Raw genomic sequence first — 23,978 nt, forward strand, 5'->3', positions numbered from 1 at the left:
TATGAGAGCCTCATTCTACTAGTAGATGTTTTGGTGCTGTTTCTCATCCTAAAGATATGGTGTTTTTCATTACACAAAAACTGCTTTTTTTATTTTATCTCATAAAATACTTTTCATTTACAAGTTTACTTCTCCTTCCACAGTCAAGCTGCCAACTCCCACAGTTGTTCTATTCTGTTCACTCATTCTTGAATCACAGTGGAGAAAAAAAGAAAAATCACATTATTCCAAGGTTGGCCACTTACTGAATTTCTGAAGCTTGAGTCAAGGGGACAGATATTACGGGAACTCAAAATTCATATAAGTGAAGGGTCATGTTTGGGTTTGGAGCTATGCCTGGGATTTCATTTGCCTCCAGTTTATGACAGAGAGACTACATTCTAAGAGGATAAAACAATTGGCACACAAGGGGACAATAGGAGCCAGCTTCTCTTATGAACTACATGCTTGTACTTGTATGAGGTATATATATATTTCTAAAGATTATTGTTCATGCTCATACTGTGAGGCTGATTATAGACTTCAGGCAGTACATTCCCAATGTTCAGTTGAATGGAAAACTCCACCAGGTCTGTCCTATGTGCTTAAAATTCATCTCCCACTGGTCTATACTACTTTATCTCTTTAACATTGTTTTTGTAGTGCTAGGAATCAGACTCGTGTTTCTCTGCTTTCTATTGCTATGATTAAACCATGACCTAATGCAGCTTGGGGAGGGAAGAGTCATAGTCTATTGACCCATTGATGGAAGCCAAGGTAGGAACTCATGGCAAGAATCTGGAGGCAGGAACTGAAACAGAGACCATGGAAGGTGCTGTTTACTGCCTTTCCACCCATGGCTTGTTTAGCCATATTTCTTTTCCAACTCAGAACCCCTTGCCCACGAATGGCACTGCACCCCAGTGTCCCCACACTGGGCTGGGATCCTCCCACATCAATGAAGAACATGGTCTATAGAATTGCTTACAGGCACTCTTGTGGAGGCATTTTATCAATGAGATTGATATAAACTGGGATTCCCTTTTCTCAGATAATTCCATTTTGTGTCAAAATGACAAAATACCAGCCAGGATACTCAGAAAATCATGCATTTTAGGTAAGTGAGTGACTTCAATATTTATTTTATTTTCTTCTTTCTACCAGAAGAGGACCTCAAGCATATGTTAATCTGTCTTTGTATACCTTTTAAATGTTTTATTCTTTTAATAAGAAGAATAGCCTAGCATAAATTATCCACAGATGTAATTTATATGATGGCATAATAAGATGGTTTAATAGTAATGCCATTCATGAAGAGTGTATTGAATAGAAATGCACAGAGTATGTCAGCTCCCAAGTTTTCTTCTTAAGATATGAATTCATTGCAATTGAAATTCCAGAGGATTTTCTTTTCAATAAATAGGACTTAGATAACCTGTTTATTATTCTAACTGAGTGACAGGAAACACAGGTGTAGTGCATAGAAACAGCTGGTGAAAAGATAGCCAGAGGCCCCACACTGAGTAGAGAGGCACATGTTTAAAGCACTAGAATAGCCAGCTGTGCAGTGTACCTTTTACTTCCTTAGAAATATTACAGACAGCATGTAGAGTCACACTGAGCAAGCAGACAGGTTTTCCTGGATAGCAGTACAGAGCTCAGGGTGCTGTGTTAACAGACTAGCCCAGAACAGATATAACTTCCACATAAGCCACAGCTGGATGGCCACTTCCAGTATGAAATGTTGCTGTGGTTTGAATGTGTTCTCAGAAAGTTCATGGACTGGAAACTTAATCCTTTAATTAATTTGTTGATGGTACTTGGAGAAGGTGCTTTAGGGAGATAAGTAGGATTGGATAAGGTCATGAGAATGGAGACTCTGTGGTGAGATCAACGGTTTTATAAGAGGAAGAGAGACGAGCTAAGAGGCTACCTGTGACTAGTCATGTGATGACCTTGTCACATGAAGACAAAGTAAGAAGGCCCACCACTGAAGCTGGTACCTTCACCTCAGACTATCTGGCCTTTTAAATGATGAGAAATAAGTGTATTTTTTAAAAGGATTGATGAATGGGGTATTGAAATGTGAGGATTAGGTAAGGAGGGAGAGGAAAGGAGGAGATGAGGGAGCGAATATAGAGAAAAACAGCTAAAATTAAGGGCCATTTGAGGGGGTAGTAATGGAAACCTAATACAGTAGAACCTTCATGAAATATATACATATATGAAGGCAACCTAACTAAAATAGCCAAATAACTGGGAGACAGAGTCCCAACTGGGCATCTCTTGTCACCAAATGAATCTTCTAGTACTAGGATTTGGTTATATCTAGTTGGGTTGTTGGCCAAAAAGGTCTCATGGGAACCCCCAAACAACATAGGCTGTTGCCAAAATATAGGCTGATTTTCAGAAATTGACAGCAAGACCCCATTGCTGAAGATTCATTGAACATGGAGAATTAGAGCTAGTGTCTACACTGAGCTTTCATGCCTGCATTCTAGCTTCCTTGGTACAGGAAGGTACTTTGCACACTACCAATGGAGAAACATAAATGCCAAACCAGCCACAAGCCCTTTAATTATCAGTGGTGTCCTGCCTGTAAGGTATACTAGTACAATGGTGGTGCAAAGCTTCTGGAATAACCAACCAATGTCTGATTTGACTTAAGGCCTACTCCATGAGACTGAACCCATACTTGACACTGCTTTGGTGACCAAGAACATGAGACTAGATAGTGATGGGAGATGTCATTCTGTAAATATGTTTCTCTTATTGGTTGATGAATAAAGTACTGTTGGCCAATAGGAAAGGAAGATAGGAGGGACAAGGAGACAAGGAGGAAAAAGGAAGTAGTAGGGAAGAGTCAGCATGTAGAGATTGGAGAGAGCAGACACCGGCCCCACTCTCCAGTAAGGTGAGACTATGTGGAAATACTTAGATTAATAGAAATGGGTTAATACTTAAGACAGAGCTATCCAATAAGAAACAAGTACCTGGCCAACAGCACTATATTAAATACAGTGTCTCAGTGTGATATTTGGGGCTGGCATGGCGGTGGGACAAGACCGGCGGAAAAACATGCTTATAACAAGATAGCCTATGGACCTAGAGTAAAACAAAATGTTACTGAAAAACAAACAACAACAAACGGGGAAGAAAAAGTAGCAATAAAATGATTCCTAACTACATTCTGCTGTACTTATAGGTGATGATCTTGTTCAGCCATCATCAAAGATGCTTCCTCCTGTAGCAGATGGAAACAAATACAGAGACCCACAGCTAGACTTTATGCACATAGTGAGAAACCTTGGAACATTAAGCCTTAAATGGGCTGTTTCCATCAAACCCATCTCCTTGGGGCTCAGGGGACCCTGTGGAAGAAGAGACAGAAAACATGTACGAGTCGAAGGGGATGGAGGACACCAAGAAAAAAAGTCCCTCTGAAACAACATGATCACAGCTCATATGCACTCATAGAGACTGAAGTAGCATGCACAGGGCCTGCATGTATATGCACCAGATGGGGTCCTGAAAGGAGCTGAAAGGAGAAGTAGACACATGCCCCCAACTCTAACTCACAAAAAATTTCCAACTGATAACCATTTTCAAATTTAAATGTGACATTCTTCTAGGAAGTCTCACTGGGGAAACTATATTCTTACGCATTCTTAAGGATAGGCTGCAAGTCCAGAAGTAGATGACCAATAGAAAATGAACTCAATGGCATATTTAGAGGTTCCTTACCTTATAATGTTGTGTCAGGATTTGCCCTTTTATTTTTGTCTTTCTTTTTAGAATAAATTTTATCTTATTTTTTATTTTATGTTTTTTTCTCTTAGAAAGCGCATACTCCCTCAGCCTTCAGTGATTAAGCTCTAGCTATTTTGTCATCAGTTACCAAACACCCTTTTAAAGGTGCCTTCCATCACAGACCATGCTCTTGATCTTTTGCTCTGTCTGTCTCTTTCTGTGTTTCTGTCTCTCTCTTGTTCCTCTTCCAAGAAAGCCTTTCACTGTCCCCTCCCTATAAATCTCTTGCATGGTGTGATCTCTGCAGCATTCCTTGGCACCAAGAAGTCAAGGTATTCCCACCACTTAATCCTAACAGTTACCTCTTACTCACCCCACTTACTAATTAGTAGAAAAATTCATATGGATTGATGGGAGATGCACAATGGATGACAAGAACTAACTTAAAAAAATAGTTAAGTTTGACAAGGAAACATAATTTGAAAACACAGTTCTGCTTTCCTTATATTTACAGACAGGTCCTGCAGAATTATGACTGTGTTTTCTTTTCTTTTTCTTTAAACTTGATTATATTTCCTGATTTCTTCTCTACCCATTTCATGACACAGTCTCTTTGGAGCCTAGGCTCCTTGCCCTACATCCCAAAAGGCTATGGATAGTTTCCGTGAGCCCTTTCCCACTGAGACTAGTAACTCTGTGCCATGCCTGCCATTGGCACATCTTCTTTGGGTTGCCATTATATTCCCTTTGTCTCATCTACACTACTGATTGTAATTAACTGCAGGCAAGGATACATCTCATTCACCATGAAAACTCCTATGGTATCTATGTCTAATCTATGATAAGTATTTAATGAGTATTTTTAAAGTGAATGAGTACAGGTAATAAGCCTTATTTATAGGATGTGGTGTTCTTTGTCAAATAGAAAAGAATACTTGTTTAAAATATATATGGCAGAATCTTGGGTGTTACGCTGCTTGCAGCTTTGGGTAAACAAGGCCTGTTCACATTTATCTTCTTATCATTACCACAGCCTGACTTCTGGTACCATCTGGCTCTCTGCGGCTACTGCCTGAGCTGGAGAGGGCTGATCATGTCCTTCCATTGCTCTTCCCTATCTTCTACTGACACAGGGAAGGCACTTGTCTGCCATATTCCTTATGCTTATTGCCAATTGTAAATATTAGCGCATTAGGAGAGATGTTACCTTGCATACCTTGGGCTTTCTGTCATATAGAAATGCTTGTAAACCTCCATAGCATATTAGGTGTCCCTTCTGGGTGTAATCCTGGGGTATATACTTTGGGTTCTCACGAAGCATCCATCACTCGTAGCTAACTAATTTACTGAGTCATGACCTGTGCTCCAATCTAGAGTACTGAAGCCCAAATAATTAACAGACCCCATGACTTGCACATTAATTTTATCTATTATTTTTCTTACTGTTACTCTCTTGAATCAAACAGGGAATCAGAAAAATTCACTTATGTGTTTGAGTATTTTCCATCAGATATAAATTGTAACCCCCAACAGGAACATTCCCTCTTCAGTGGTTAGATGGTGTCAGTGGCAAGTTTTGTATATGCCATTTATGGTCTAGAAGCAATTCAAAATGATTCTCACTTCAACATTGTGGGAGAAAACTCCATCTCCTATTCTCTCCTCATGCAGGTAAGCTGCTGTATATGTGCAGTGTGAGTGTGAAAACATACCCACTGGTGGAGTCCAGAAATCCAGTGATCCCAGAGAGCTGTGGCCAGTTGAGCTCATCAGTCAGGGCTGATGGCAAGTTGAAGAAGGATTTCTAAAGGAAAGAAATGAAGTAGTAATTAGCAAATAGTCACTTGTTTTGAATTAGAGCTGAGAACAACCACAGCATAAGCCTGATTTTCCATCTGTCTGTCTTCCCAAGCCTTTGGCATTTAAAAAAGATGACTCATCTTTGACTGTTACCTGAGAATTCACAACAGACTCACTGGCTTCTATTGTCCATGTGATGCAAAAAGAATTCATGGAATCCCACACACTGGAGAGGGATATGTTGGGACAGGCAAACTCCAATCCTGACGTATTCTGAGATCTCCATCTTTCAGTTGAGATCATCAAGCAATTGACCACTTAAAAGTAATTGCCCTGAGAAATAATACTGAAAGTCAAGCAAGAATGCCCCTAGTCAATGAGGTAGGGCATCTGACCCTGGAAGTCTGAAGCACTTCTGAGAATCAGACCATGGCTTCTTTCCCCATAAATATATAGTTATATCCACTATGACCTACTGTGGGAAATAGAAACAAAATGTTCTGCCTTTTCCATCAGAGGTTTAAATAAGACAAAACTCCCCTTTATCAAAGAACTCAAGAAACTAGTCAACAAAACACCAAATAATCCTATTAAAAAATGGGGTGCAGAACTGAATAGAGAATTCTCAATAGAGGAAATCAAAAAGGCTGAAAGACACTTAAGAAAGTCCTCAACATCCTTAGCTATCAGGGAAATACAAATTAAAACAACTTTGAGATACCATCTTACTCCTTCCAGAATGGCTAAAATTAGAAACACCAATGACAACTTATGTTGGAGAGGATGTGGAGAAAGGGGAACATTCCTACTCTGCTGGTGGGAGTGCAAACTCATACAGCCATTTTGGAGATCAGTATGGCAGTTCGTCAGGATAATGGGAATCAGTCTACCACAGGACCTGGCAATCCCCCTCTTAGGCATATACCCAAATGATCAACATCCATGCAACAAAGACATGTGCTCAACTATGTTCATAGCAGTATTATTTTTAATAGCAAGAACCTGGAAGCAACCTAGATGCCCCTCAACTGAAGAATGGATAAAGAAGATATGGCACATCTACACAATGGAATACTACTCTGCAGAAAAAAAATAATGGAATCTTCAATTTCTCAGGCAAGTGGATGGCACTTGAAGAAACCATCCTGAATGAGGTAACCCAGTCACAAAAAAGGGGACCATGGTATGTACTCGCTCATGTATGGATTTTAGACCAATAGCAAAGGAGCACCAGCCTATAATTCACACTGCCAGAGAAACTAGGATACAAGGAGGATTCTAAGAGATTCATATAAAGCCCCTCACAGAAGGGGAAAGGGACAAGATCTCCTGAACACATGGGAGGGCAGTGAGTGAAGAGGAAACTAAGAAAAAGAGAAGGAGAGGAGAGGAAAACAGGTGGGACTAGGAAGATTGAGTCAGGGGAGGAAGGGAGAGAGAGAGAGAGAGAAAGAGAGAGAGAGAGAGAGAGAGAGAGAGAGAGAGAGAGAGAGAGAGAGAATAAAAGAGGGAGCCATTATAGATTTGAAGAGAAATCTGAACATAGAGAAATGTCCAGAGATCTATAAGACTGACCCAAACTAACAATTTGAGCAACAGTGGAAAGACTACCATAAATGCCTTTCCCTGATAATGAGATTGATGACTAACACCATCATGGAGTCCTCATCTAGTAGCTGATGGAAACAGAAGCAAATACCTACAACTAAACACTGACCCAAACTGGAATCCAGATGCATAGAGGGAGGGCAAGACCAGGCTGGATACAGCTGACCTGAACAAGGAGAAGCTAATGGGCCCCAGACTGATAGCTGGGAATCCAGCATGAGACTGACTCAGACCCCCTGAACATGGGTCTCAGCTAGAAGGCCTGAGCAGTCTAAGGGACCTCAGACAGTGGAACCAGGAGGTATTCCTGGTGCACAAAAGGACTTTGGGGGCACATCCCCCATGGAGGGATACTCCTTTAACCTAGAGACAGGAGAGAGGGCCTAGTCCCTATTCCAAATGACTTGACAGAGTTAGATGACCCCTCCTGGAGGGCATCACATGAAGAGTGGGGGAGGAGGGGATGAGAGGGGTGGGTGGTTGGGGGACATGAGAGGGTGGGAGAGAGGGAGGGAGGGAGGAAGAGAAGGAGGGAAAGGGAACTGGGATCAATATGTAAAATAAAAATAAAAAATAAATTATATGTATAAAAAAGAAACCTCAACAGTAGTCATAACAAAACAATGGGAAAATGCATAGGTTCATTCAAACTTTCAAGAATAAAAAAGAAAAAATTATAAAGGAACCACTCAGCAAATTCCTCTAGGGTCAGCACATTTTGAAATCAAAATATGTGCTCAAGGTTGCTTGCCATTCTCAAAAGTTGTTCTTGGCTTGTCATCTGTACCTCTTTGAGTTGGCCAATCACAGGAGAGTGTGAGGTCAAGCTCTGACCACTCAGAGTGAGGAACAGGACCTCTCTGCATTAGAAATAAAAGCCTAGTGGGCCTGATGCTGGGTGTGTTCACCTGATTGATTTGGTATGGCCACACACCCTTCAGCAAAAATAAACTTTTTCCTTGCCAAAACTCTTTGGATTTTGTAGTTATTTTCTTGGGACCCATGATCTGTTCTACACTATCATCTCTGAAGATTTGCATACCTGCTGTGGTGTGACTATGGTATGTAATCTCTGAAACACCTATTAGAATTTAATCCCCAGCTTGAGGCATCCAGAGAACAAATATAACTGAACATTTAGAGGCAGAGTTTTGAGAAGGCAATTAGGGCTAGGTAAGGTCACTAAGGTAGAAATCCATGATTTAATGCTGTAATCTTTATAAGCAGACACACACACACACACACACACACACACACACGTTTGATCACCATGTGATATTTCGTATGTTTCACTGCCAGCAAGGAGAATTCATGTAACCCTCAGACCTTGAACTTGCAGAGCCAGAAGCTAAAGTAAACTTCTTTATAATTTACCTAGTCTGTAGTGTATTGTCATTAGCCATAGAAAAAAATGACTTGTGTTTCCTTGTGACTATTGCAAAATGTTTAGAGCCTGTGGCCTGGATTGTTTCAGGAATGTCCATTTCAGTCACAGTTCTATGGCTGGTATGAACCTGTGGAAGAAAACTGCTCAGCTATGACTGCTTGTTGCTCCTTTTAAAAAAATGTCTCCTAGCACAAATCCTTCTAGGGTCCTAATTTTTCAAAGGGGCTTACCTAAACAGATGTGTTAGGAAGCCCTCTATTATGTTGATTGATTTGTCAAAATTAGCCACCTAACTAACAGGTGTTCAAGTACAGTTACAATCCTCCTGTCTTGATTTGACTCTTTCTCCTATCCAGACTTTTACCTTGAGGTGGTTTCCAGCACATGGAGCTGGAAAAGCGAGGACATGGCCAAGAAGGTATAACTGCACTGACTGGGAGTTAACCTCATTCAAAAGAACAGAAATGGAGTCTCTGAAAAGAGGGCCCTAGAATATCTCAGAGGAGCATGAAATCCATGACTGACACTTTGTCATCCTTGGTGTTTCCCACTCACTTTCTGCTCTAAACTCCCCTCCTATCAGGACTCAGCTACTCCACACCATGGCTCCTAACCCTTCTGACCACTGTGGGGGGAAGCCTTCCCTTGTCTGGTTTGCTTCCCCCCTATATCTTTTTGCTTACAATGCATGTTTGCTGTAGGATTTGAGAATATCCAACTCTGACAGAGAAGACAAGAAAAGCAAATAGAATGGGTAAAACTCATAGGCCACATTAAGCAGATATGTGAGTAAGCAAATGGCTTGTGAGATGTAGGCAGAATTTATGAGCTGGTTCCCCATAAAATATGTTAAAACTTAAGAGAAGGAGGCATTCCTCCCCCGCCCTCCACCCTCACCCTTTTCTCTGTCCATAAAATGGTGATTCTGATTTGGAAACCAAGATGGAACCCGATTTTTGTGCTGTGGTAAGTCTGCTCTTTCTTCTACAATAAGGAATGCAACAAGAATTCTTCTAAGGTGGGGAGACATGCCTGGTACTCTGGTCTTACAATAATAGTGGAGAAAAAGGGCGTTCTGAAAAATGTCAGCAAGGGACGGGCTTCACTCTGGGAATCAAATGGATGTCAAGCTCTACAAGGGCAACATACTCTATGATTTGAATACAGTCCCTTGAGACATGGTTTCCACACTCTATGCATCCCTCCACTGTTCTGTCAAGTGCCAGGGAAGAGGACATGTTGAGGGAAGTGTGGGATAGGTGGGGAAATGCAGCTAATAGTGTCTTTGGAGCTGGGATCTCTAAGTCCCCAGCATTCCTTTAGCTCATTTCTCTGGACAACTCGGTCTCATTTCTTTGGGTAGTTCCTGAAATCCTTGCTAGCATCCAGGAAACCCAAGCTGCTCTGGCACCATCTCTGTTAATTAGCATTTAAGCTGTGCTGGACAGCAGCTGGTGCTGAACTGCAGCTGGGGCCCCAGTGAGTTTACATTTCCAGTCTAGCCCTGAAAGACTTGGGCAGACCAGATACATACACTTAATTAACCCTAGTGATTTGGATAACTTCAAAATAGCATAGAGTTGTGTTTTCTTCATTGAATGTTTTAGTTTTCACTCGTGGTATTTTGGCAAAACCTGCCATTTCTGGAAGAAGCTTGTCAAGGAAGATACAGTTCCATCACTTCCTCAGGTTCAGTGTTTTCTGACTCACCGGGGCTTTGGGAAAGCTCTGGAGACAGCGAGGAATGGGGTAGCCAGTTGGAAGAACAACACAACACAGATCATAGGCTTAAGATGGGCCACCCCTTTCTAAGAGGATTGACCCTGGCTTTGAGGAATGTAGTTTATTGTCAGATAACAGAAATGACTTGAGTGGCTAGCCCAACAGCAGTTTATAAATCCCCACACCACCTTCCTTAGTAAACATGGTAAATAAAAATGAAAAGCAGAAACCATTAATAACAAATGTGTGGAAATCCTTAACAAAAGGAGAGCATTTAGATAATACTAAACACTAAAAGCCACATTCATTCAACATTATACCAAAGGCATTTCCAGCATGAGAAACGCAAATGAAGATTTCCCTCATTAACTCCTGCTTATTCCTTTTGAGTATCATGTTCTCAAAAGCCTCCCAAATGTATCTTAAATGCACAAATGTGAAAAGACTATATTTACCAAGAAAATTTTCCAGTTAAAAGGACTTTTGCTACCAGGCAAGGGTCAGTTTGTCTAGTACATTGCTTCGAGTTTTCCTCTGGGTTTTCCAATGGCATGACTGAATTTTTGTGTCATAATTGACATAATTATACTACCTTTTGTAGCAGCTTCATTTAAGGCTCCTGTTCTCTCTGTGTGTTTTAATATATTGGGAAAACCACTGTTTTTAGTTTTAACAACCATGAAGAAAATGTAATAATTTGGATTAATGATTAGTTTTTAGAGAGCTCTTTGACAATTTCATACATGTATACAATGTATCTTCATAGTCTCCAACACAGTCAGTCACCCCTGATTTAGGACTGTTTAAAGTCATCATATTAGCAAGCTGGTATTAGGTTCTTTTGAAGCTTTGTTAAGTGGGAGAAAAGAAAAAACCACATGTCATCTGGCTCAGTCAGTCTTCAAATCACACACACACACACACACACACACACACTTAAAGCCCTATGGTGGCATTTGGTTTGTCCTCTCTATCCTGTAAGACTGTAGGCAATTTTCACAGAGTATTTTCTTTCCTAATGTACACAACTGGCTTAGACATGAACTGATTGTTTTCAAACAGTACAAATGTCATATGAAGGTATATGTGGGTAACCAGTATCAGAAAACAACATGGCAAATGTCATTTAAATAGGCCATTTATATTCAATGACCAGGAATTGAGCTGTTGAAGACTACAACAAGGAATTGTTGGTTTAGAAACAAAGACGCAGCTGTTGAGTTTGTTCCACAAGGATGAAGAATCACAAACAAAAAGTCTGTGGGATGTAGATGTCCCAGCACCACTGACCTGAAGTTCCTCCAGCATACCGCAGGTGGTGCATGTGAGTTGTTCTCTTGTTAAAGGATTTCAGTTCCCGAGGATCACCTTATTGCCAGCTGACTGTTAAGTCCTCCATCCATGTCACTACCCAAATGTCTTTTCTTACACAAACATCAACTTATCCAACTTAAAGAGCTTTCTTGACCTTCTCGAACACTGCCCTGCCCTGTTCCCATTCTTTTAGGCTTTGCTACATGAATGCATTCTGTAACCAGATGGTATCCATTGGTGAATGTGCTCTTTTCTGGGTGATGTTTGTATTTTTCAGACGCAGCAAGTAACTAACATTGAATTCCTCTTACATGCCATGCGTGGAGACAGGAAACATGCACATTAACTTAATAACAAAATACTGTGAAGCAAAATTTCTTTCCTTTTTTTCTTCCTTCCTTTTTTTTTTTTTTTGCCATTCCCTAGAACTCAGCAAGATGTGTTGGTGCATTGATGCAATCCAGGAATTAGGACTGTGAGTTTAATTAAAAAGGAAAAGACAAAGAACTTTGTGAACACACACCATCATGTGTTCAGTGCTCAATTCCCTTCTGAAAAGGAGTCTAGACATCACCTTTAGGCAAACAGCAGTAAACTGATATCCAGTCACTAACACAGTGAGAAGTGTGGGAAGGGTCCTTCTTTACCCTGGATCCTATGGCTGCTGGTATGGTCCTTGGAGGATTTCTGTATCTTCTTTTGGCAGAAAAATCTCTTGTACCATGTGGTCTAGGTGTGTCAAGGGCTCAGCTGAACAAGACTCAGAGTCAGTTTGGGTGCTATACCCAGGCAATAGAGCTGACAAGTAATAGGGTTGGATTAGAACCTAGCTTGATGGAAGTAGGGAGAGAAAGGCTTGGAGAACAGATGATCTTTACTATGCTCAGTCTTAGCACTAGTGTGAATAGAGTCCAAACTTCAAAATCTTATGAAATCAAAATGAGCTGAATTGGAGTGCTAATTGTTGAAAATAGTCTTAGTTGCCTTGATTGGTCTGTCAGTCTCTGAACTTCCAAAATAAAGTTCACAGATTCTCAGATCATCTTTTTTCATTTCTTTTTATTTTTTAATGGAGGCTACATCTAATATATGACAATTGCAGACTGAGTATTGTGGAGGTAAATACCAAAACAATATGTGGCTCTAAACAGAAAAAAATAGACCCCACCTTCAGATGTTCCAATGAAGACAGGAAGCACTGTGGACAATGAACATGCCATTGTGGAGGTCTGTAATGGGCACATATAGATTTTTGGGAGAACGGACAGCAAGCTAATAAATATATCGTCTGATTCCTTCCCCTGTGATATCAGGCTAGATTATGTACCTCAGCTATAGTAAAATAACAATTTGATATTTAAATTTCAATAAAGTGTTTAATGTTAAGAGCAGTTTTCCTGCCATCCTAGTCCCACAGCCTCGTCAGCCCCCAAATAACACACAGAAACACTGTATTAGATATAAAGCTGTTGGCCTGTTACTAGCATTTCTTATTGGCTAGCTCCGTCTTAAATATTAACCAATTTCTATCAATCTAAGTGTTTCTACATGGACTTGGCTTACCAGAGAAAGGGTCCAGACCTTTTACTCCTCTTGCTCTTACATGACTCCTATTACATCTCCCAGAGTCCACCTTGTCTCCTAGTCCTGCCTATCTTTCTTCCCTATTTCCAACAGTACTTTATTCATTAACCAATAGAGAAACATATTTATAGAATGACATCTCTCATCAGTTTAACTGTATGAGTTTGCTTTCTAAGCTTTATATTCCAGGATGCATGAAATTGAAGGAAGATCCCTATGGCATTAGGATTCAACACACACACACACACACACACACACACACACACACAGAGAGAGAGAGAGAGAGAGAGAGAGAGAGAGAGAGAGAGAGAGAGGAGGGAAGGATGTAAAGAGAGACCTCAACTATCATACCAGAGTTGCTATTTTATGGAATTCATTGTATAAGAGATGTCAATGAGCTATTCCCACATTTTAAGGCATTCCTTCACCTCTCTGTGCCACAGCTTTATTACTAATAAAACTACATTTAATAATGGCACCTACTGATTGATTGAAACATTTAGAAAAAATAATAAATGCATGTGAAGTTTGTTTTACAAATATTTGGTGAAAACTAAGTTAGTCCAGGACATTGTGGCAGCCCACAGGAAGTATGCTTGTGTCGCTTGTGGTTCACGGGGAAGGAATCTTAGAAGCATATATCTAACATGAATGCTAAGGTCTACGTGGCCTCCTCAAAATTCACATGTTAAATTCATACTAAGAATGTTAAGAATTCAGTCGACAAGACCAAATGGCAGCCCACAGACTGGGAAAAGATTTTCACCAACCCTATATCTGACAAAGGGCTGATCTCCAAAATACACAAAGAACTCAAGAAACTAGTCATCAAAACACCAAATAACCCTATTAAAAAATGGGGTACAGAACTGAAGAAAGAATTCTCAATGGAGGAAATCAAAAAGGCTGAAAGACACTTAAGAAAATGCTCCACATCCTTAGCTATCAGGGAAATACAAATCAAAACAACTTTGAGATACCATCTTACCCCTGCCAGAATGGCTAAAATTAGAAACACCAGTGATGATTTATGTTGGAGAGGATGTGGAGAAATGGGAACACTCCTCCACTGCTGGTGGGAGTGCAAACTCATACAGCCATTTTGGAGATCAGTATGGCGGTTCCTTAGGAAAATGGGAATTAGTTTACCACAGGACCCGGCAATCCCCCTCTTAGTATATACCCAAAGGATTCACATCCATGCAACAAAGACATCTGTTCAACTATGTTCATAGCAGCACTATTTGTAATAGCAATAACCTGGAAGCAACCTAGATGCCCCTCAATTGAAGAATGGTTAATGAAGATGTGGCACATCTACACAATGGAATACTACTCTGCAGAAAAAAATAATGGTATCTTGAAATTCGCAGGCAAGTGGATGGCACTTGAAGAAACCATCCTGAATGAGGTAACCCAGTCACAAAAAGAGGAACACAGTATGTACTCACTCGTATATGGATTTTAGACCTAGATCAAATGATTACCAGCCTATAATTCACATCACCAGACAAACTAGGATACAAGGTGTATTCTAAGAGATTCATATAAAGTCCCTCACAGAACTGGGAAGGGACAAGTCCCCCAGAGCTCAGATGAAATTGGGGGACAGCGAATGGAGAGAGAAGTAGGAGAAAATGATGGGGGAGGAAAGGAAAACATGTGCAACCAGGAAGATTGAGCCTGGTTAGGAATAGAAGATAGGAAAGAGAGAGAGAGAGACAGAGACAGAGAGAGAGAACATAAAAGAGGGAGCCAATATTGGTTTGAAGATAAAATTGAACACAAAGAAAAGTCGAGAGAACTACAAGACTGCTCCCAACTAACAATCCCAGCTTCCGTGGAAAGGCTATCATAAATGCCCTTCCCGGAGAGTGAGATCAACAACTAACTTCTCCATGGAGCCCTCAACTAATGCCTGTTGAAAATAGGAGCAAACACCCATACATAAACACTGAGTCGAACTAGAACCCAGAAGCAGATGGAGAGGACAAGACCATGTGGCAGAAGCACATAGAGACAGCTTACCTGAACAAGGAGGAGCTAAGGGGCCACCAGACTGATATCTGTGAAGCCAGCATGGGACGGACTCAGGCCCCCCTGAATATGGGTCTCAGCCAGAAGGACTGAGCAGTCTAAGAGACCTCAGACAGTGGAGCCAGGATGTATCCCTGGTGCACAAAAGGACTTTACGAACATATCCCCCATGGAGGGATAACTGCCTTAATCTAGAGACAGGAGAGAAGCCCTAGTCCCTATTTCACAGGACCTGTCAGATCTACATGACCCCAACTGGATGGCATTCCCCTACATATGGAATTGGGGTGGGGGGATGGGAGGGGAGGGTGTTTAGAGTGCATGTGAGAGGGCAGAGAGGGTAAAAGGGAGGGAAGGAGGGAGGGAGGGAGGGAGAGGGAACTGGGATCGACATGTAAAATAATAAATTAAATTAAAAAAATGCTTTGACTCCAAAATTTAAGTTGAAGGACAAGTTACTGGGGAAAAGGATTTCTATTTTTGTTTCCACAGAAAATGAAAAGATGTGGATTCCTTCCAGACTAATGTGGTTTGATCATGCCAGACCACCTGAAACAGAGTACAAGCTAATACTACATTCAAAACAGCTGGACAAAACAGCCCTACAGACTACAGCCAGGATATCTGAATCTTCTTCGAATCCCCCCAAGACAGTGCCCCTTACCAGCAGGAAGTAGTTTGTTTTCATTTAATTGGACTTTGTTATATAAAATCAAATAAAAAAAAAGAATGTTAAGAATTGGAGCCTTCAGAAAGTGAGTAAGTCACTGGATCTCTACCACTGTGAATGGAATTAGTGCCCTTATAGCAAAAGCTGCCTCATTCTACTTTGTCCCCTTTCAGCAGCTGAGAAGACAGCTAAAAGCACCACCTTTGAAACAGACAGCAATTCTCAGCAGACACTAAACATCTGGGACTTCTCAGTGACCATAATTGTGGATAATAAGCTGCTACTAAGCATGAATTATCCAGTGTAAGGTGCTTTGTAACAGTGGCTAGAACAGATGAAACAGTGCATCCTATAAACCTAGAAAGAGAGCGCAAGGGAGAAAGGGAGAAAGTTCAAACACTGGTAGTGCCAGATCTAAACCACAAAATTAAACTCATTGTGTATTATGCACAAAAACAGCAGCGAACCTAGTGCAACAAACTGTCTTCACATTTATTAGCTTAAAAGATGCCACAAGTAAGCATATCAAAGGCAACAACAGCTTCATCCATCATGATGTCCATTAAAACTTCAACTGTAGGTTGTCTATCACATGGCCACTAAAACTTCAACTGTGGGTCATCTATCATGGTGCCCACTAAAACTTCAGCTGTGGGTCATCAATCAAGGTGCCCATTAAGGCTTCAACTATGGAGTCTTCTTTCTGACCCTATTGCTTAGAATGGCAGTCCAAATCTAGTCAGATGAAAACTATGAAGAACATAGAATGGCAGAGAGCATATAATCTTTCAATATCTTGACTAATTGCTTTTTTACCTTGTCAAATCCTGTATGATCTTTCCTTCCCCATTTCTACTATTTATCATTTAAGCACTAACCCTATATTCTATTTAGCCAATTAATGATGTAAAGGATGAATTTATATAACTGCTTTATACTAAGTAAGAACATTGTACAATTGGACTCTGCCCAACTCCATTCCTTCCATCAGTTTATTTTATTTTTTTATGGGTGGTTGGAGAATTCTATGTAGATTCATAAAAACAAGAAAACAGAAGTTTAAGATGTCCTGCTTTTATGTAAAAAAAAACATCAAAAGTGAGTTCCTTTATGGGGGATGGTGAATTTTTTTTTATAAACAAACAACCAAAAATAAATTCTTCAAGGGATTTAAAAAGCAAACAATTTTTATCATAAAATTTCATCTTTTGATCTTTGTAAAAATTTGGTTATATATTTTGTCTTAGGTTTGTTTATTTTATGTATATGAGTGTGTGCCTGGTGCCTGGTCAAAAGAGGGCATCAGATATGCTGGAACTGGAGTTATAGATGGTTGTGAGCCACCAAGGGGTGTCCTCTGGAAAAAGAATGAGTACTCACAAGTTCTGAGCCAGCTTTCCAGTGCCAGGTTTGGTTATTTCTAAAGTAGTTTAAGCAGTTTCACTGGCATTATCTGGGGGCATCAAGATTCCTCCCTAAGACCCCAGATAATATTTGGAATTTGATATCAGACAAAGCCAAAGTTTTTTTTTTTTTTTTTTTTTTTTTGGTTTTTCGAGACAGGGTTTCTCTGTATTGCTTTGGAGCCTGTCCTGGAACTAGCTCTGTAGACTTGCTAGGCTGGCCTTGAACTCACAGAGATCCACCTGCCTCCACCTCCCAAGTGCTGGGATTAAAGGCCACCAATGCCCAGCTAAAGCCCAAGTTTTGATTCAAGTTAGAGATATATGAATAGAGAGATCTTACTAGGCCTATCTGATAATCATGTCCACCTGAGCTGGGCTCTCTTCCCACTCTACTGATCATAAACAATGCTCTCATTTCCTTCTTTCCTTCTATTACCTTATAGTAATAGGCTATCACAATACATTGTTGCACACTGTGGTGGTTGTTTTTTTTTGACAATGCAATGTAAATCTAGATGTATCTGGGAACAGGAACCTCACTTGAGAAAATGCTTCCATCAGATTGACAATAGGCAAGTTTGTAGAACATTTTCTTGATTAATGATTGATATGGGAGGGCCCAGCCCAGTGGGGGTGGTGCCACCTCTAGGCAGGTGGACCCAGGTGGTATAAGAAAGCAGGCTGAGCAAGCTATGTGGAACAAGCTAGTAAATAGCATTCCTTAAGGGTTCTGCTTTAGTTCTGGCCTGCAGTTCATGCATTGGCTTCCCTCAGTGCACTGTGATCTGCGATGTACTAATCAAACTCTTTCCTCCCTGGATTGCTTGTGGCTGTGGTCTTTATCACCAACAGTAGAAAATTCACTAAGTTCCATACGTTTCATGAACCTTGAGATTATCTTAGTCCATGTCCAGTGGCCCTGGTCCTTCCTTCTTCTCCTGCTCTTTTAAGCCATTATGTTACAGAATCTTGTAGGGGCTTATTTAAGAAATACTTTATTATTTGACAATTTTATACATATGTACAATTTATCTTGATTATATATTCACCTAAACTAGCCCTCTCCCACTTTCTCTGGATGCCCTAACATGTTCCTCTCCACTTACACTTCTTTTTTAAACCAACTGAGTCCAGTTAGTGCTGCTTGTAGACATTTTTTTTTTCAACCCAGGAGTAGACATATCCCTAAAGAAAAATGACTGTTTATCCTCCTCCAGAAATCAATTGCCAAGAACTCCTGTGCTCCAGGTGGAACTTCATGAACCCTTTCTTATCCATGGGCTTGATCTTGTCCAGGTGTTATGCAGATAACCATAGCTGCAGTGAATTCATTCAACAGTCACATTGTGTTCAGAAGACAGCATTTCATAGCTTTATTCCTCATCCTCCAGCTTTTATGTTCTTTCTATCTCCTTTCACCCAATGTTTCCCAGGCTGTACAGGAGTTGGTATAGCCATCCTATTCAGGGCTGAGCATTGAACTGCCATTTATTTTTTAGGACTTTAGCCAGTTTTAATTCTCTGCATTGACTCTGCCCCACTACAATAAAAGAAGCTTCACTGATATTTCAGTACAAACATAAATATGTAGAAGGTAGCAATATGGCATAGATGGCCAAACATTTCTAAGATCAGGTAATAGACATTGTAAACTTCATATGACTATGTGGTCTCCAATGTAAATGCAATCCTACACAGAATGAAAATAAACAGACATGACCATGTTCAAATAAAGCCTAATTTAAAGCAACTAGTGAGTCATAACACTGTGCCCAAGGCCTGAAGTTTGTTAACTTAATCTCTACCTTGAATCAGCCAATTAGTCTTTCTAACTCTCAGGTGCCTTTTCGATCCTATTTTAGTCCACTGAACTGCAATAACAAAATACCTTAGACTGGCTATCTTGTAAACAACAGAAATTTATTCTGGAGGGAGTCTTGGAAGTACAAGATTATGGTAGTTCATGTTGTATCTGGTGAGTTTCTCTGTTTCACAGCTGATTCCTCATTGCTGGGCTCGGACTTGCCAAAAGAACAAGGGCAAGAGAACATATTACAACTTTATGAGGTAATTACTCCCATTTATGATGGAGGGACTTTGGTATTTTGGTCTTTGATATATTGGTGCCATTTTTGTTTTTAAGACTGATTTACACTACATGGCAAGTCCACATATCCCTGAGGAAATATTGATACCAAATGCTCTCTCTGCTTCCATTCCCTGCCATTGTCCATAACCTAGTTAAGATGGCCTCACCAGACTACAGTAGAAACTGTGTACAGTCTTGGGTGGGAAGACATGTGCCCATTACTTCATTATTAAAGCCAGAGAAAAATAGATAGGGCGGAATGACTAGAGGTCTTGGGGAGCTTAAATGTCTAGTTGGGAAGGTAAATTTGTAGTTATAATAATAATATGAACACATATTATTGTGTTTTATATTATCTCATTTTAATGTTTGTTGTTACATGAATTTTGATATCCTCTCCAAATTCATATTTGAAACCTGACACACCAAGTATGGTGGCATGAATTCAGGAGACTGAGACAATAGTGGTAGAGTCATATGGTAGCTATACTGTAGTTCTATTAATTGTTTAGGGAATCTCCGCATCAACTCTCACAGTGCCTTTACCAGTTTACTACCCTGCCAAAAGTAGATCATGCTCTTCTTTATCCTTATCCTTGGCAACACTTGTTAATTGTTTTTTTTTTTTTCCTCCTTTGATGACAGCCATTCTGATTTTTTTTTTTTTTTTGAGTTGAAATCTAAAAGCAGCTGTAACTTTCATTTCCCTGATGGCTAAGGACATCAAATACTTTTTCAAACACCAAATTATTTTTTAATTACTTTACTTTTTTATGTGCAATGGTGTTTTGCCTTCATGTATGTCTGTGTGAAGGTGTTAGTTCCTTTGGAACTGGGGTTACAGGCAGATGTGAGCTGCCAAGTGGGTGCTAGGAATTAAAACCAGGTCCTCTGGACGAACAACCAGCATTCTTAACTGCAGATCCTTTTTCTAACCCCTTTCTTTGTCCCAGTGGATTTGAGATTCTTGGAGTGTTCTCTGCAATGCATTAATTAAATGCATTAGTGGTTAATATGGAAGTGAGTGAAGCCATGTCTAGATAGGAGTAACCAGAGGACAAGGAATTGTTCTCTAGTTCTAGCAGCTTGCTGGGTAGCACAGGAATGGACTGGTACACCGATTTCTTGTGTAAGTCAGCACCTACTGGCTGGGAGAACAGCTATGTGGGCTGAATAATTAAAATGCCTTTCAGAGGTATTAGGCTTGTGGTGGCTTGGAAAAAAAAAAAAAAAAAAAAAAAAAGGACTCCCAAAGGGAATGGCATCATTTGTAGGTGTGGGTTTATTGAATTTGTCTGGCCTTGTTGGAGGAACTGTGTCAGAGGGACAGAGGGGGCGGGGAACTTTGAGGTCTCTTTTGCTCAAGCTTCCCTCAGTCTGACACTGAGATCATTTCTTGTTGCTTGCCTGTTGCTTGTAAAATGTAGGACTCTCCGCTATTTCTCCAACATCAATCATGTCCTCCTAGACACCACCATGTCCCACCATGATGATAATGTACTGATCCTCTGAACTATTAAGAGCTCCATTTAAATGTTTTCCTTTATAAGAGTTACCCTGGTCATGGTGTCTATTCACAGCAATAGAAAACCTACCTAGAAAGGACTTAAAATAATTGAATCCTGAGGATTTTCATAACCATGGGTACTTGGCATTTTAATTCTCTCAGTAGGCAGTAGGTGCTGAAATGGTGAGTCTATATTTGTACCCACATTGTAAGGAAAAGACCCACTGACTTGCTTATCCTGACCTCAGTGAGAAGGACATAGAAGTCAGGAACAAGCTATGTCACCCATATTCAAGAATAGGGCATGGTATCAGAAGAATGCTCTTTATCTTGTGATCTGATGGCTTCTAGAGAAAGGAACTCACTGTGGCTAACACAATTGTCTGTCTCTGCTAGAATAAATGAGTGGTAACTAAAACTGAAGAATTACTTCTCACCAGTTAGCATCTTTCTTTTGCTGCCCTGCAAGATGCCAGACAAACAGGAAATGTAATTTTGTTCAGTTTTTATCACACAACAGTCTTTTCTCACCTTAAAAAAATAATTTAAAAAGTGCTCAGATATTTAAGGAGTGGACATGAAGTTAACTGAAATTGAATTTCTATATTTTATGGTCATCATGAAAATCTTTTTTTATGCTTGGTAGAAGCTTTTTAAGTGCCTGATAAATCCAGAATATGGGAAGTAAGGGGAGTGAGGGGACGAGGCAGGAGCCCTGATCCTGCCTGTGCTGCTTGGGGGCTAATAAAGAGTCACTGAGCTGAGGAAGGCAGCTTAAAAAACAGGACTTAAAAAATGGAGCTGCCTGCTCTTGGGTGAATATGCATTTTCTACAGCTAGATTAAGGATTCATTTTGTCCTTGACACAGCACGAAATTCAATCTGTGCTCCTTACCCTACAGACAACAGCCTGTCAGGGATCAAGCTAAGATGTTATACTAGGACAAGCAACAGTTTCACAAGGAAAACAAACATTTGAGAAATTGATGCTTTCACAATCTATTCCCTTCCTCCATTTTCTCCCCTAACCCATCATGCAATTCCGGTTCAGATGGGCGAGCAAGCAGGAGGGCAGTGCCTTCTGTTGGCCTCTATGATCTTTCAACCTTGCCTTCTTTTTTGATAAAGCAACCCAAGCTGCTATTGACTTTAATTTGAAAGGAAAAACAGAAAAGATCCACAACAATAGTATCCATGTTCTTTGATTGTCTCTGGTTTTCTTTGAAACCTTCTAAATTGAGGTCTTCCTTTCATGACAGGTAGTTTGAGTTGTACCTGCTCACTAAGGTTTAGACATGCTGGAGAGAAGCCAAGGCTGTTTATCAAGGGAGGAAGGGGCAGAACTATTCTGTGGCCCTCATAGGAAAAGCTATGAACTGGAAGGGTGATGCTCCTCGACCCTTCTTACTGAGCTACAGATATCTTTCCAGTTGAACATACTGCTAACCTAATTTACTATGAACAGGCCTCTGGGGGAGTGAGCTGCCTAACTAGAGGTGGCAGATTGGGCAGGATAGAGAGGCTGCTGCAGGGAAGCCTACAGTGGACACTTTCTTTCCAGTGGAGAGATGGGGATGGGCTATTTCTGACTTATTGGAAGACAAAGATGAGGCATGCTGGGTGCTCTCATAAGGGACAAAATGGCTTGTTTTCTCATAGCTCTAAACATGTGTGCTCACCAATTCCTCTTATAGGAAGTTACTATGGAACAGGACATTTTGGTCCATGGGCTAGATTCTGTCAACTTCCTGTTTGGGAGATACATTTTTACTGGACTACAACCACATTAATTAACTTGCATATTGCCTGTGGTTGCATTCATGTAATAGCAAAGCTGAGTAGTTTGACAGAGATTGTACTATTGCAAAATATTAATTTTTTTTTTACCCAGCCCTTTATTTAATTGTCAACTCTTTCAATTTTTTTGAGACACATTATTAGTTTTAAATGTGTATTTAATTGAAATAGAATTACATCAGTTCCCCTCCCCTTTTCCCCAAGGGCCCTTCTACTTTGCTTCCCCATTTTCAAGCTGATAGCCTCTCATTCTTTGAATATTAATGTTACATATGTATGCACAAACATAAATAAGACTGGCTGAGACCTTTTTTGTTGTGGGACAAGAGACAAGTAACACAAGGTTATTTGAGACAAGCCTCAAGGAATCATCTTATTTTATATTTACCTAAAATCATGCATAATACCTGTATGAATATCTATCTACATGAATATGTCTATATCATCTTTACCAATACAAAAGGATATTACACAACATGGGTTGACAATTCTCCCCACAAGAACCATATACTAAACAAAACCCCCAGTACTGGTCACGAGAGAACCCCATTCAGATGATGGGTCAGTGCAGTCCAAGTGAGTCACAAAGAAATGTATACTATTGATAACTATTGATATAGCCTTTGGTTGCCTCTCAGGGGTCAAGGGATGGCTCCTATTGCTGAAGACACTACACACGTGGATGTATGTTCAACTGAACACTGTTGGAAGATAGTAGACTCTTGGAGAAGAGGAACTAATAGGATGAACCTAGGTCACGATAGTATGTCCCTGAAGGGGACTGTGAGAACTTTTGACTACTTGCTTCTTAGTCATGAAGTAAACATTTTGTTCTGTGACATACTTTCCCTGTGCTTTTGTGAATTTCAAGTTACTTCATTAAATTTTCTGCTTGAAAGCCTATGTCTGTGTGGTATTTCTACCATTGAGACAATTCTTCCTAGTTCTGTGAGTATGTGATTGGCCCCAACACATTATTCCATTTAAAATATGGGTTTCTTCCTCCATGAAGCCTTCCCTTCATTGTTGGGACAATGGATTGCTCTGGAATTGCCATTGCTAGTGTATGTTTTCTCCTGAGCAAGTAAGCTTGGTGAGGACCTGGCTTCTTCCCATCACAGCTTAGGGCACAGGAGGCTCAACAATGTGCTTGTTGATTTAATCAATGCACAGATAGTGCTCTGAGGTGGGGTCTGCCTAGCATGACTATAGAAATACTGGTTGAGGGGTAGCGTATACTGTTAACACATGCCACAATCACTAAAAGCCAAACTACAGAAACCTGAGACCATTGAGCTCAACATACTTCACGTGTATCAATGGACATA

General features: G+C 40.3%; 1 protein-coding gene across 1 annotated transcript in view; it reads right to left on the reverse strand.

Moving 5' to 3' along the window:
• Aoah (acyloxyacyl hydrolase) overlaps positions 1 to 23,978 on the reverse strand; it is a 188,937-nt gene that overhangs the window by 69,913 nt on the left and 95,046 nt on the right. Inside the window, exon 12 of the mRNA XM_051194658.1 lies at positions 5,442 to 5,533. Within this exon, the coding sequence (XP_051050615.1) occupies positions 5,442 to 5,533 (92 nt within the window). The remainder of the gene's footprint in view (positions 1 to 5,441; positions 5,534 to 23,978) is intronic.

The sequence above is a fragment of the Phodopus roborovskii genome, unplaced genomic scaffold, assembly GCF_943737965.1.
Source record: "Phodopus roborovskii unplaced genomic scaffold, PHOROB, whole genome shotgun sequence".
Lineage (NCBI taxonomy): Eukaryota > Metazoa > Chordata > Mammalia > Rodentia > Cricetidae > Phodopus > Phodopus roborovskii.